Source organism: Temnothorax curvispinosus, unplaced genomic scaffold (assembly GCF_003070985.1).
Source record: "Temnothorax curvispinosus isolate PA1 unplaced genomic scaffold, ASM307098v1 QBEX01013556.1, whole genome shotgun sequence".
Taxonomy (NCBI): domain Eukaryota; kingdom Metazoa; phylum Arthropoda; class Insecta; order Hymenoptera; family Formicidae; genus Temnothorax; species Temnothorax curvispinosus.
This window is the reverse complement of record NW_020223336.1, coordinates 259,962-275,334: the sequence shown is the minus strand read 5'-3', so window position 1 is coordinate 275,334 and position 15,373 is coordinate 259,962. Positions and strand designations below refer to the sequence as shown.

Here is a 15,373-nt window from a genome sequence, read left to right as displayed (position 1 = left end):
ATAGATAATCGATATGTTTAGCGTGTAACCATTTTTCAGATAATATTGTACTTTGTTGTCACTTTTCCTGTAATTTTGCGAAGCTCGAGAGGATATCGATGAACAATTGTACACAATATTTTTCGCAGTAACTGACTTGTGACAGTAGATCCCCCAGACAAAAAATTGCTCGTGATAGAATTTCCTGATGGTGGAGATGTTCGAGGAAGATATTTACCGACGGCGCCGTCATGTCTTTCATCTTTTAACGCCCACCTGTAGATCAGTATTTTTCCCAAGTATCAAGCCTTAGATACGACCACTTGGGGCGAGTATCTAACATCTAGCCCTCGTATTGTTACGTCCATCACGAACGATTGTATCACGAAATGTGATCCCTTGATAGGAAATAATCGCGAGTCGCATGTCGTCGACTGGAAATGAATATGGACCGTTCGTTCCGCTACCCTCGTATAAGTTACTTTCGATTTGCCTCGAATGGCTTGATTTGGTGGAAACCACTATCCTACGATATATGTAGAAAACATCAGTCAGGGTTAGCAGAAAATTGGAGAACCGTGACCGATAGAGAAAATAAACACTTAAAATAGATCCTCGCACGAAAGGGTCTTTTGCGAGTCAAGGGAGTTCTCTTGGAAGCAATTATCGTCGGCTGTAATGCCAATTTCAATATTAAAAGGCTAGCGATGCTCTTGGTATTTTGCTCTGTTCTCGTACATATAATTCTCTCTTTCTTTTCCTTTCGATCTATTTTATCCTCCATTTATTTTACACTTCTCATTGGTGATACATTAATTTTATTTTAATTTAAATCATTTAGCGAGCGATTCAACATATGTTATACGTTTTTGGACGATATCAACAGTCTTTAATTCTTTCAACACTACAATCTTTCTGTAACATTGTTTGAAGTCGTTTGAGTTTAAAAATATGTATGAGTGGACGGAAACTTCGTTCTAGAAACGAAGGAAATTCCATGAAACATACATATTCCAAGAGTAGTGAAAAAGTTAATCAAATACTCGACCTAAAATTTTCATTTCTTTCCCAGGTGATTAATTTGTGCAATATTTTTAAAACTTGGGTTTTATTAAACATTCTTGTTCCGCAGTAATAATCATACTTTGTTGCAATTAATATAGATTATAAATTGATTGACATTTATATAGATTCAGTATACTACACACAGTATTAATTATTCAGTATAATTAAAACACTTAAAACTTTCTACCCATATACATCTATGTATATAATGTGTGTACATACACATATACATGTGTATGCATGTACATATATACGTGTATATAATATATATATTATATTGTACATGTTAAAAAATCGCATTTCTTCGAACAATATTTTTTAAATATTTGCTACTTCACACAAACATCTCCGTGTAAAGCATATGTTGATACCTCCATTATAGATTCCCTGTCATCCTCAAATATTTAACTCGATAGAAAGCTTTAACGCGTGGCAGACATGATCGAGTTTACTAAACGTGCACACTGCACCGTCTCGATAAAGGGACATTTTGTCATCATTTACGTGGAGAATGCCGTTTCCATCTCGTAATACGTTTCTGACGTTTCCGAATAAAGCACGAAAAAAACTCATTTTCGCATTGCACCGCCACATTTGTATGAATATTATTCTGTTGTTTTACTTACATTATGTATTTTTCATAGACTTCCACTAAAGAATGTTTTTAATTATGTTTTTAATTTATATAAATATATTAAAGTTTATTTCAAAAAATTATTTTAGGTCACGTTCTCTCTAATAAATGAATGCCATCATGTAACGTCATTTACTACCGAGTTTACTACAAAGCAATGCGTAAATAGAGAATAATCAAGACAGTAATAATATTTTCAAGTAAAATTAAAACTTACAGCTTAACTGTAAAAGAACGTAGTAACAGTATCTGTGTCAATTAAAAAATATCGAGAAAGGCTAGATGAATGTTGCTCAGGACGTTCTTTGTTCTACTTTTTTTTCACCTGGAAAACCTTTCGCGATTTTCATCCAGGATGAAAGCAGAGAGGATTTATTTTATCTCAAGGATGACTCTTTTTCGTATTTTTTTTCTTTGCATCTCGTTCTCCCTCATCTAACCGTTACTGGCCGTCAGCTTGTTCGTAGATGAGCTTTCGAAACGATGCCGGATGAGTTTTTCCTTCCGACGAGTTTTGGGGTCGGATTTTATTAAGGTACTTCGCGTGGACTGCGTCGAGATCCGCGATGCAAGGAAAACGGAGTCCTTCAATTTGCGCAGGTACTACCTTGCCGAGTCCTCCGCGAGTTCTTCTGCGGATAAACTTTGCTCGTTTTTACGAGGCCGCAATCACGGTGATCTCTCGCGATATTCTAGGAGTTATTATTACCTTCGAGCAAACACGTCTTAAGACATTTCTCGCCATTACGAGAGACTTTACCACGTGCCGTTGTATATATGTATAACTAAACGTAATGTCTGAGAAATTATAATCGTCGAAATACAAAACACTTTGTGCTGTAAAACATGTACGAAACCACTCCACGTTTAATATCAAAAATATTTTATTCTGGAAAATGAGCTTCCCAAGTTTTTGTTTTATTACATTGGCTTAAACTTTGAAAAGAACTAGTATTAGGAGCATAAGTAAGTAAAATGTGATCGCTACATTTCATTTCTGGTTATATATAACTGCAAGTTTTAAAAAGTTAATTCCCATTATTGTTGGAACATTGAAAGAAAGTTGTTGATACATGTATTTTTGTGCTATATTACTAATGAGATTACTATTGTACCGAAAATGTATTTGTATTCCTTTTTGAGAGAAATTATTAATATTTAATTTACCCCAAGTGCAGTAACAATCATGGTTGATGAAAGCATGTTTATGCTTTACAATGACTGAATTGAGAACTCAACGACTGACGAATGCATATTCAAATAAATTTTTGAAATATGTAATCCTGTTTCTTGTACCCTACCTATGTGGTAGTTTCTGGTTACGACGCTTCGAATTACACACGCGTGTCGTGTTGCGCAAAATTACATTTAGGAGCGAATATGATATCGCGGAATATCTATTGCGCGTTCATAATTTTAATGTTAACGTGAGGCGAGTAATTCATTTTATGCACGTTACGTAAATAAGTTACACCACACAATTGCGGAACTGGAGGATAATAAAGGATATTATATAATAATTCACAATACGGGAATAAGAAAAGTTTCTTCATTTTAATATTGCTCGTATAATTTAAAATCATCCCACCTAGCATTTTTCTCTTGAAAATATACGACGCTGCAATAACAAGAAAATATAAACAATTTTTTACAGAAATGAATTTTATTTTCCGTTTTGATTTTCAAATAATTCTGTCTCGCTCTATCGTCGCGTAACGCAAGCCATTTTCCACTCAGCTCTCGCAATCGGCGTTATTAACGTACAATGGATGTTGAAACAGGAAATGTCAAAGCTGTCGTATTAATGACGTTTCGCTGGCCGATAATACAAGCCACAATGTGACGTTAAACCACGTATTATGGTGACGCGAGGTGGTGATCCGGATGGTCTACTTGGCATGCCTTGTTAGGTTGTTACTATAATGTATCTTAAAATCGAGCATTAGGAAAAGTCATAACGCGAAGAAGTGTATTATACGCATAATTCACTCAATATTCGTTAATAAAAAAAATCAGAAATATATCTCCGTAATTGCATTCTTAAAATTACGTAATATTCTTTTAACAATGCAAAATAAATTTTGATCTTTCACGATTAATGAACATAAAAAGAATCCCAAGTACCATTATTTCTAATTATTTTAAACAAGTCTTTTATTAAAAATTTTATTAAATACCTGAAACTTTCTCACACAATTATTAGTTTACCAGACAGTTTTATATTCCATATATATGCTTTGTAATTTAAAAAAAAGATGTGTTTGATACATCTCAATATCAATGTAAAATCAGTGCAATGAAAAAAACAACTTAACTTTTAAAAGTTGCTTTTCTAAATATCAATAAGTTAATTTCATTACTTTTAATATTGACTTTCACGATTTGAAAAGCGTTCTGTGAAATTGATTAAATCACACTTTCCGCGACAATCGCCTTTAATAATGCACGAAATCGCGATGGCCAACAAAAAAATTGTTACGCATTTCTTCGTTTATCACGCTGCATTATAAAAACCTTAATTAATTCGATTAAATATACTTAATATGATTATATGTGTCTAATAGTAGGAAAATTGAAACTTTTATGCTGTCAATCTTTTTATATTCTTTATCATAATGCACTTTTTCGCGTAGTTTCTCGCGTTTTACAAACCTCAGCATGGCTTGGGATGCGGCTTTAACGCAGGCAAATAAAAGTTCGCAATCTGCGTTGCATCTGTACGTTCCCGCTTCAAATAACATTACTAAAAAAAAAAACAGGGAAAAAATTCTGTTTCTTGTTGAGATTTGTACTAGGGAATTTTTTGTATTCCAAAATAGATTATTTACAACAATAATATTGTTAACGCTTTCTTATGTATTTCCTTTGAATTTCTCCATTTTATTTAAATTTTTATTTGTCTTGCACACGCTACACATTTAATACTCAGTTACCAGACCACCTACAGCTACATAGACGGTAGACAGAAAATTGTTTCACAACACTCGCGTCCAGGAATTTTTCAAGAGAAAGGATTTTAAAGAATCCAGGGCACGTTCCGCCCATTTTTACTCGGTATTAATTGCAGCATTAATTAAAACTAATATTAAATCAAGGAAATGAAATAAAATACTCAAATTGAGAACAAAGAGTATGAGAATCACAAAATTGCAAGTTTTAATTGAGTAATTTACAAGTAATATTACCTTAAACTTTCTAATATGCAAAATTTTCGTATTTTCAAAGAAGTTTTGTGTCCAAACTTATTGACAATCGATATTAAACGTGAGTTCGTTACTGATGCTCGTTTGTTTGGCGGAGCGAAGTAATTGGGGCAAGTGAATCGCTAATTAGGTCACTTTGTGCATAAGTAAGCCCTGTGGCTTTGACAGGGAGATTAATTAATTGTTGTCCGCTCACGTTTCGAGTCCGGCTTTCAAACAAGCTGCAGTTTTTTTCAGTCTACGGTTTTTCTGGCGAAATTGCGCTTTACCGAAACGCTTTCTCTTTTGTCACCCATTGAATTACTTCTCTTAATTCGTCTTATACTTACAGGCCGTTAAACTTCGCCGTTAACGACCGGCTGTATTAGCATACGAATGAGTTGGAGTTGGTCGACTTGCGATTTCTCTTAACATAAGGCTACGCGACAGTTAAGTTTTAACGAGGTAATACCATTATGACACAGTGGGGGTTTCACAGTGGGAACGTTATTAATATGGCAAAGGTTGTAGCGAATCGATCTCTCGCGGGAATTGTGTGAAGATTATAGACAAAAGTGCGTATTTGAGTAAAATTTGTAGCGTTAAAGTTTGCGCGTATATTCGACGCCGGGAATGCAGTTCTATCAAATTTCACTTAATGTACGAGTATCGGATGTGGATGAAACCGGAGGTGAGAGCCAAAGTGATGCGGAAATTCTCACGCAACATTTATGATAAATTCCGTACTTAAAAATAGATTTAATAATTAAACACGCATTTCTTCTCATATACACGATGAAACATATTTAATTTGATATCATAGTAATCCGGCTGACTGTTAAACAACTGTTAAAACATTTTGATGATATGCGCAGGATTATTTTACGAAACACACACGCACACACACACACACACATATACATTATACATGTATAAATAAAACATTATATCATGTTACATTTTGTCTAGTCACAACATACGTTATTTATTTACAATGTTCTCGCATTGCATTATCATAACTCCCATTGTCCAGTCTCTTTACCACGTCATCGATTATCGATAACGCTTGTAAGAAACCGGTGGTGGCGTCGGTTTACGTATAAAAACAATGTGACTCTTGTAATTAAAAGTGATCATCGCTATCTCGAGTATCATGCGCCTTTTCAGGATACAGCATCATCGAGAGTGCGATGCCTCTCTACATCAACTACTTTACTATCGAAGCGGTCGATCGAAAAAAAAAAAGTTTGTGTGTGTGTATCTTTTGCAGGTCGGCCAGGCCCTTGCCATGCGATGTCGAAGCAGAGCCCCAGACTTCGACGCAGGTCGAAACATCAAATCAGATATATGCCTTCTAAAAAAGTTTTCAGTGTGTGCTGTATACATTGAGAAAAAAATATATATATGCGGCTCTCTCGCTCTATATAGTAATTGTATATACATATATATATTATATTGTATAATATATATATATCTCGAGTTTCTTTATGCATCCATGCTTTTTGGAATGACGTTCATCGGCGCTCGCGAAACACGCTGCGGTAACATTTCTAAACTGGAGGCTGATATCGACTTGTGTGATCTCGACGATCTCGAGCTTTGCATATGTTAGAATGCGTTCTCGCGTTTACTCGACGCTCCCGAAGTCTACATTATTCATATTTAAATCTATGCTAATTCCGGACGACGTAAAGAATTCAATTTTACATATATTAAACATTAAACGGCATGTATCACGGCCGCAGTAATTTTATATAGCGCGAATGTGTGTGTCTGGTGTTTTAAAACTGAAGATAAAACGTGAAAAAATTGTTTTTTTTTTTTCTCAATATTTTATATCTATAAGTGTCGTGTTCGTGATCACAAATTGATGTTAAATATTTCTTTGATTTTCTGAATATCTAAATGTTAATGTGAGAATGTTTATGATATTTGTTGCAAGATCTAATTTCTGCTCGTTGCGTATCAAAATTTTTCAAAAGTATTTCACGCTGTTTTAAAATTGTCACATTCGCGCTAACGTAAACCTGAGAGATCCATCATGATTATTCTCATGCGTTTCTATCAGAAGTCGACATAGTCGAGCTTACACAACTGCCACTCCCGTTTTCAACTACTACACTTGCGTTCTTGTGTCTATCGTACATTGTTAGAGTGTTGTTCTACTTAGCTACGTTTGTATTATCTTGGATATCTCGTTATAAGTTCTTTCGATCGTATCTACGAAGTGGGCGAAGTAGACGAAGCGTGGTTTCGCGACGATAAGAGGAGGCAGGAAGAGGCTCGCATCTGTATATATCAATACTTGGCGCGCCTCCGCCCGCTGTATCTTGCAATACCGGAAAATAGCTTGAAGCAAAATCGAGCATGACAATTTTGTCTCTCGTTCACCGTTTTGGTTTTTTTTTTAGGGTTTTATCAGAGAAACCACGACTTCGACAAATTATATCACTTTTAAGCGCTCTGTTGGCATGGCCTGGTTTCACATAACTTCATATCGTTGAGAGATGCACCTTCTTCTTCCGTTGAAAGTTCTGTCGTACCGTACCGCTTGCGCGCGAGCGGACGTCGCGCTTATCTGCCGGCTTAAACCGAGACCGCGTGCTTCCTCTTTTTCAGGACCATGACAGCGATCTGCTTCGTGTGCAACCTGCCGATCCTGAGTCATCAGGTCGAGCTGATATGGCAGGGCGGCAATGGCTGGGACGACCTCATGCGAGAGCAGGCGGAGGAGTCCACTCTGAGGCAACGCCTGGGTATGCATAGACACGCTCGACACGCTCGACACGCTCACACGCTCACACGCTTTTAGCCCGTAACCAGGAATTTTTCGCACGAAAGCACATTATGGAAATTCGTTGGTCTTCCTCGTGCAAAAGTGCTTTGAATTTATTTTCATGCGGATTGTAATGGGCTACGTGTGCGTTCTGCGGGAATATTAAAGTCTGAAAGTTAATGGTATTTATATTCTTTGTATTCTTTTCCGCCTCTTTCGAGCAAAACGCATTTTTTTTTTAATATTACGAAAATTATAGTACAAACGAATGTTTTAAGTATAAAGAAATTTAATTAATATATTTTATTTTTTTTTTTAATTTTTTGTATAATTTTCTCAGTTACACATTCGCAAGACATAATATACCTCACTATTTATAATTTACTCTTTAACTGCCATTAAACTCTCATTACCGTTGCATCAGACTTCTTCTATAATAACAAGTCGACAGTCGATATCATCTTACAATTGCACCCAGACTTCTCTTGTAGCAACTCGATAACAAGTCGACATCATCTTACAATTTATTGAACGACGATTCTCTTTAGTCGAACGCGTTTGTTCGTAGGAACAGGCAGGCGAGATTCCGCGGCGCAGATCACGTCGATCTCGCCACCGAACGAGACTCAGGATTGCTCGCCGACGAACCAGGGTCGTCGGCGATCGAGCCTTGCTCAGCTGACCGACATTCTGCGTGAATGGGGCGGCGGGGGTACCTCGACGAAAAGCAGCCGCAGCAACAAGCTCTGCCGAAGGGAGACCTTGGCGGACATCGCCAAGTCACTGCCGTGGTCGCGCCAAACCACCACCGATGCCAGCCACCTGGTTAGTCTGCGAAAGAGGCGGGAGAGCTCGGTCGACAGCGGGATTCGGAGCGGGAGTCAAGTGTCGAGCAAGTCCAGACGGGACTCCGCCATCAGTGACCTTAAGAACGACATAGCCAGACTCTGGAGCAAGAAGGATGTGCTGTTGCCGCAGCCGCCACCCACGGTCATCTCGCCCACGCCACGTCGAGGTAACATTTTCAGAAGCGAGAAGAAAGCATCTCGCTTCAATACCAGTACTAGTCTAAAAATAGCGCGTTTGCAGCTACTGAGCTACATAGAAACCCTCGACACCCTCGCCCGGTCGTCCCTCGTTTCGTGGATTCAGCGAAAACGGATTCGCGAATTTCGCGAGTCATGATATCGCTGAAAGTAGACCTTGGGGGATCGATGTGTCCTGAATATGGAATCGCGGATTTTATATTGGAAAAATAAAGTTTCATTGCTCGCTATAGTTCGGTTTAGAGTAGTCGAGTGTGGAAAAAACGACTTGGAAAAGACGACCGGCGTACTTCGTCCAAACGGTTATGGCGATACCTAATCTAACCCGTGTGCATGTATATAGACTCGTATGGAATCTTTTAAATTATATTATACGGATTTCGTTACTTTAAGTGAACTTTATTCAACGATATAAAGACAATCATTTATGAAAGAAATATATATATATATATAAATTATTTAACGAATTGTACATATGCATCTTGTTAATTACTATATTATTGCAGGCTCGGGTGAATCGAGAAACTCTCGTCGCGGTTCGGGCGAGAGCGCGAGATCCAGGAGGGATTCGGTGGTTACCGGACAATCTCAGAGTCCCGGCGACCGTAAGCACAATTGTCGTCATCACAGACGTAGGCAATCTCAACAGTCTGTCGATGGAGGTGGCGTCACGCCTACCAAGTATTACAGAAATGATCAAAGACCGAGCGCTTCCAGCACAGACAGCGCGGGCAGTAATACGGTTCGGTTAGTTAAATTACAATAGTCAATTAGATCTTCATAAGTACATACCTAATAAATATAACTGAAATATTTAAGTGACTTCTAATTAATTGCTTTCAAAATAATTGATACGTAAGGAATTGTATACGTACGTTATGTATAATATAACGTACTAGATATTTTTCAGTATCTAGAATAACATATTATTCATGTTTTGGACTTTGAGCAATTAATAGAATAATAAAACGCATCTTGCGCATTAATTTTCTCCCATCGTAGAGAACATCTCGAGGCTCCGAGAAACTCCACGGAAAGAAGCGAGAGATCGAGTAGCTTCGAAGCCAAGACTCAACCGACAGGTCCCACAATGATCGATACAAAAACGGTGATGACGGTGTCGTCCTTGATAGTCAACGGCAAGACGTCCGTGGTCACTACAACGGCGACCGAATCAACGAGGACAACGACGGTGTCGATCAACACCTCGCCAGTGATAGCCAGCCTGGACGTGAGCCCACCGACCATCGTTATGTCCTCGGTAACGCCACCGGCGATCTCACCGACGGCCGGAAGTAGCCTTCCGCTTCCCGGCACTTCGACTTCCGGTAGCTCCAGCCCGGTCGGCTCACCGAACGTCAACAACACACCTACGCATCCGTACACTCGAAGAGACTCGACCACGCAGGTAGCGGTTATCGATAAAGTCTTTTTCTAGCGGCAAAGGGTAGCAGCTAGTAACTTAGTTTGCGATGAGATATAAGCTAAGCCTTGACCAATATTTAATGAAAAATTGAAAGCTTTTCAACTGCTTTTTTAATAATTATTTAATAATTATAATAAGAGAGAAGTGAGCTCATTGCTTCCTTGATTAAAGATCTTTAAGTTCACTTGAGGGTAGCTTTTATAACGTAGATTTTATAACGTAGATTTTATAACGTTCATCGATATTTTCGACAGTGTAATTTCGCAAAGGGTAAAGAAGTCTCGCCGAGTAAATTGTCGAGGTTGATACGCCAGCAAGCAGCAATTGATGAATCGTTGCCACCAACAGGACGTCGTGGCAGCCAGCCAACTTTATCAGCGGATCCTGATGACGGGGGTAGGTACCAACGGCTGTTACAGCTGATTTGTTTCTCTGTACGATATATAAAAGCAAAGTTCTGTACATTATCTGTAATTCATCTTATTATCTATTACCTTATTTACAATTACCTTAAAACATATTGTCAAATTTTTTTAAACTTTGCTAATTGCAATAAGTCAAAATTCAAACCTTTTGTAAATTAAACGTCTTGCAAAAATTTCTCTTATATATAAATAATGATTGGCAAAAGTATTGAAGAAGATATTTCTATAATTGAATAAATGACAGCTTACATTTATCTTGTTGAAGGTCGGAAAGCACGGAGAGACTCCTTAAGCCCGGATTCTGCTTCCTACCTGCGACGTCGCGATTCAAAAAGTCATCTGAGTCCTGATAGAACCGATAAGAGAGATATCAGCCCTATCAGACAGAGAAAAGGTCGTTTAAGAAGACAGTCCACTTCCATGGCTGGTCGGCCACCACGGTACCTACATTCTATTGATTTTTTTAACGTATAGTAAGAACACCAATGCTTCGATAGACTCGTGTTCTGAGAAATTATTATCGACACTTTAAATTGTTTATTTTTAAATATTTTATTTTAACGTTGTGTACGCTTCAGTTTTTGTGTAGTTAAATATTGTTACATAATTACTTAATATTTTTTTACAAATTATTTTTATAAATTTATAATACATACACGTATAATATTTTTAGATACCTATATTATTGCGAATTATTTTTACTAAACAAGAAAAATAGTAATGGAATTAATTTATAATTAAGATGTTTTCTATTTATTTTGTAATTGCAAGATGAAGTTCACTTAAATTAATTAAAACGTTATAAATCTGAATTTAAATTCTGAATTCACTATTAGGCGATCCTCATATTGAACGTGTCTCATATTGAACTTTGTATTGCAGATCGCCGGATAGTTCCTCGTGTTCGTCCAGAGAGCCCAGTCCTTGCGCCCGCGCACCTGATAATATTCACCGTGCGCCGAAAATCGTACGACGACAATCCACCACGGAAGAGATTCTGATAGCGCGCGGTTTTCGACGGCAGAGTACCACCGAAGAGATGATACGATGCCGCAACTTTAGACGACAGAGCTCTCAAAGTGACGACGTGGTTTGTTTCTTTTGACAATTCGCAGTAATGAACCCCGTCTTACGCTATAAACGCATTAAGAAAAGTAACCATTCGAATTTCTATTAACAAAAGAAGCTTTATCAAGTCGGCAGAGAATTTTTATAAAAATTTCCAAGATGGAAGACATCGAATAGATACCTCCTTAATTTCTAAATTTCTAAGCTTTTTCTTCATTTCAAAAGGGAATTTTATAAGGCAAAATTATTCTTGAGAAGAAATATAAGTTTAAACAATATTTACAAAATGTTTTCTTTAAATATTCCCTTCAAAATCAAGTATTAAAAGGAAAAGAAACCTTAAATTAGCTTTTTTACATAAAAAAAAAATAAAAGAAATTCTTTGTTCTTTTAATAAAAAGTTGTTAAATTCTTTTAATACGTTTAATTAATGACTTAAATTTTATTTAATTTAATTTGATGAGTTAAATTAATCTGGTTATTAGAAATTTATGTATTGTGTGTTTTGCAGGCTCAGAGATTTCGCGGACGAAGAGACAGTTCGGCTCAAATCACGGATGGCACTTTCGCGTCGATGACAGTTGAAACGTCCAGCACCTTATTTGACAGCAGCACCCAGACTGGTAAGTGATTAAAAGGAATTTTGTTGATCGATAACAATTATTGCGCGCGGAGGGGTCGCGTATTATTATTTTATATCGCGGCGTTCGTACAGCGAATTTCAGCGTATGCCAATTAAAGTTCCATCCATGCTCACTTTTGACTTCTGATAACAGCGATTCTTTACGAGAATGATTTTATAATTCTCAATATACTTCAGACAATCCGTGTTGCCATTGTAGGATCTATTTCTTGAAACGGCAATCATTTTTATTTGATGATTAAATTACACGGGAATAATATCACCGTGAAATCATAGGACACATTGCACATTTTAATTTTTATTTGTTTCAAGGTCAATATGTATTAATTTTGTTTCCCGTTTATTAGTCTCAAATACTCACTATTCTGTTTGATTCAATTGAAAACATCCTATACCTTTCTTTTTAATCTCATCATGTGTTATGTTTTACATGTTAAATTTTGTACCGTAATGAACGACGTAATGAACAAAGCTACCTTGACGCAGCATTATTGATCCGTCTCATTTAACGGGAATTTAAGTCGAAACTTGTTTTTTATAAATTTAAAATCGATTGTCGCGTCGTTACATCGTTTAAGCATGAATATTATTTATAGATATTCGTTAATATTTATTCTCGCGAAAATTTAAGCGACAAAAGAATAATAAAAAGTTTTAAATCCTTACACTATTTAACGAAGGAGAGAGATATAAATAAATTTATCTCTTTTTTGTGAGATCTTTATAATCGGATTACGACATGCTACAGTAGTATGAATCAATGATATTTGTCAATGGTATCGTATCTCATACTGTTCCCATCATACAAAAAATTATTTTTAGTATAACTTTTTTTTTTAAGATTTAAACACAAAAATTATCAGTAAGCTCTGCTTCCTAAAACTTATTTTTTTATAATTAATTTTTTATATCCTTTCTATAACTATTTTCTATTTCATACGTCGCATATTATTATGTCATATTTCATACACATATACTTATATAATCTTGCGTTTTATCTCTCTTTTATTTTTAACGAGCTTTTTTTCCAATTTGAGGATTTTATTAATTTCATTTCCACATATAATTAGAACAAACGTAGACGAGGTTTCTTCACCTTCATATTGAACCTGGAACCCATTCGAATCAAACGTAAAAAATTTACCTCTGCTACGTAATCGTAGTAGATATTCTCATTACTTGAGACAGCCAGCAAGTCGGCGTATTCGCTATCAGGTGTTCCCTATCTCGAATGTTGCGCTAAATTCGCGCCCTTATTGCTACGTCATGCGCGATCGGACGCGGGGGGTCGCGGACAACCGTCGTCGCGACGCACGAGGACGCAGGCGTCATCGTGGCCGGTTTAGTACCTGCGGAATAACGCGGGGGTGCACGGCAGTCGGTAGGCTGGAAAACAGAAAGCTAGCCCTCGCGAGACACCCCCTCGGCTAAGGACGAGCGTGTAGCGTGTGTACACTCGTCGCGGCTCCGCTTCGTGCGCGAGGTGCTCCCGTCGTTTTACAGAAAGGCGCAAGGATAGCCGGGCTAGGACGCGCTTTACATTGAGACGAAGACATCGAAAATAATTGTTGAACTCAGGGACAAGTGCTTGTCTCGCCGTCCCGGAGGATCGACGATCGAATTCGAGCGAAAGAAAAGAATCACTCCCGAAGGGGAGAGGACCCTGCTCCGCGATCGAACGACACGCTTAATCCCTCGTGCTTTAATCGAAGGTGCGCGGCAGCAAATCCTCTTGCCCATCCCACTTTTCTTCTCTTCATCCGTGTTTACTTGCGTCGGAGGATCGATCCTCCGGGCGATCAAACGAACAACGGGCTCGTTGGCGAGCCACGCTGTCAGGAGGGTGATGCGCGGGTCTTCCTGCGGAAGGATGACACCGTTCGAGTTTGCCCATTAAAGCGATGAAAACACGTTGATCGGTGGGGAGTGGTGTGGCTCTTCTTCCGATCGGCAAATCCGGATTTAAGACCGAGACTGTCAAGATCTTCGCGTGAACAAAAGGTGTTTTCTCGCGTATATAGCATACTTATCCCCCACGAACTCGTCCCAGTCTTTTTCACTTTACGGAGCGCAGGATCAGGTGTTTTCCCGGTGGCAGCAGGACACAACCACTTGTGGCGGTGCCCGGCGAACAGTATATATTCGATATCGGCCCCCGATATCGAAGCGAGCAATTTGGAAATCGGCCAATGCGCGGCACGCGTCGTCAGGGAGACAGGATTTAACGCGTCCTGTCATCGGAACGTTTCGAAAGGTCCTTCCGTGACCTTCGAGGCGACGCCGGACGTCTCCGGACGTCCTTGACACGTTATGTCGATCGTTCGATAGCCGCGCGCGCGAGATTGGTTAGCGTGCCGATTGTGTTTTCCCTGTGCAACGCGAAAGTCGTAAGTGATATGGCGAGGAGGACTCGTCCTGGTGATCGAGGACTCTGTTGCTTTCCCGTCATGACACCGGAGACTTTCACGAAAGTGACGATCCACAGGTATGACCCGATCGTATCAGCTATTATTTCTAGCATAAAACTTCCTATTTCTCCTGCCGTGTGTAACGTAATACACAATCATTATTATAAGAATGTATCTCGAATATATTTTATTTTATATCTGATATTCGTGGGGAATCCGATACTCTACGTAGAATATCGGATTGACAATATTTTTCCGAATAAGCATCATAGCGAATGATTTATTGTACGTATATATTCGTATATTTCTTAAGAATTCAGTTTATGTTAACGATTCATGTCCACGAATATCATTGATCCGTACTACTGCAGCACTACAGTACGATACATTTTTTCAACCCATATCTGACAATATCTGACTTACATAACGTGGTACGTTGTTCGTGTGATCATTGATGCGTAATAGGACATTTTTTTATGTAGGTACAATATGAAGTTTCAAAATTCGCATATATTATTAATTTAAAGTTGATTTTCTTTTAGACTGATAAATATCTTTCTCATTATCTTTTGATACACTTTGTTTAATATAATTTAATATAAAGAAAGATTAAATATATCGGAATATGAATCTTATGTTAAAATTATGTTTAAGAAAGAGAAAGAGAGTGAGAATAATTGCTTTCCATTTACATCAAAACTCAGATAATTCTCACTTGTGA

The 15,373-nt window shown here is 37.9% G+C and overlaps 1 protein-coding gene across 6 annotated transcripts in view; it reads left to right on the top strand.

Moving 5' to 3' along the window:
- The window catches only part of LOC112463680, a 123,739-nt gene that overhangs the window by 83,484 nt on the left and 24,882 nt on the right, over positions 1–15,373 (top strand). For 3 of the 6 annotated variants that reach the window (XM_025030188.1, XM_025030187.1, XM_025030184.1), the window contains exons 2-10: positions 6,131–6,185; positions 7,480–7,616; positions 8,205–8,651; positions 9,189–9,429; positions 9,685–10,093; positions 10,363–10,504; positions 10,799–10,973; positions 11,416–11,623; positions 12,113–12,224. In XM_025030188.1, the coding sequence (XP_024885956.1) occupies positions 6,154–6,185; positions 7,480–7,616; positions 8,205–8,651; positions 9,189–9,429; positions 9,685–10,093; positions 10,363–10,504; positions 10,799–10,973; positions 11,416–11,623; positions 12,113–12,224 (1,903 nt within the window). In that variant the 5' untranslated portion in view covers positions 6,131–6,153. The remainder of the gene's footprint in view (positions 1–6,130; positions 6,186–7,479; positions 7,617–8,204; positions 8,652–9,188; positions 9,430–9,684; positions 10,094–10,362; positions 10,505–10,798; positions 10,974–11,415; positions 11,624–12,112; positions 12,225–15,373) is intronic. The other 3 variants (XM_025030186.1, XM_025030185.1, XM_025030189.1) reach the window with 3 other exon arrangements.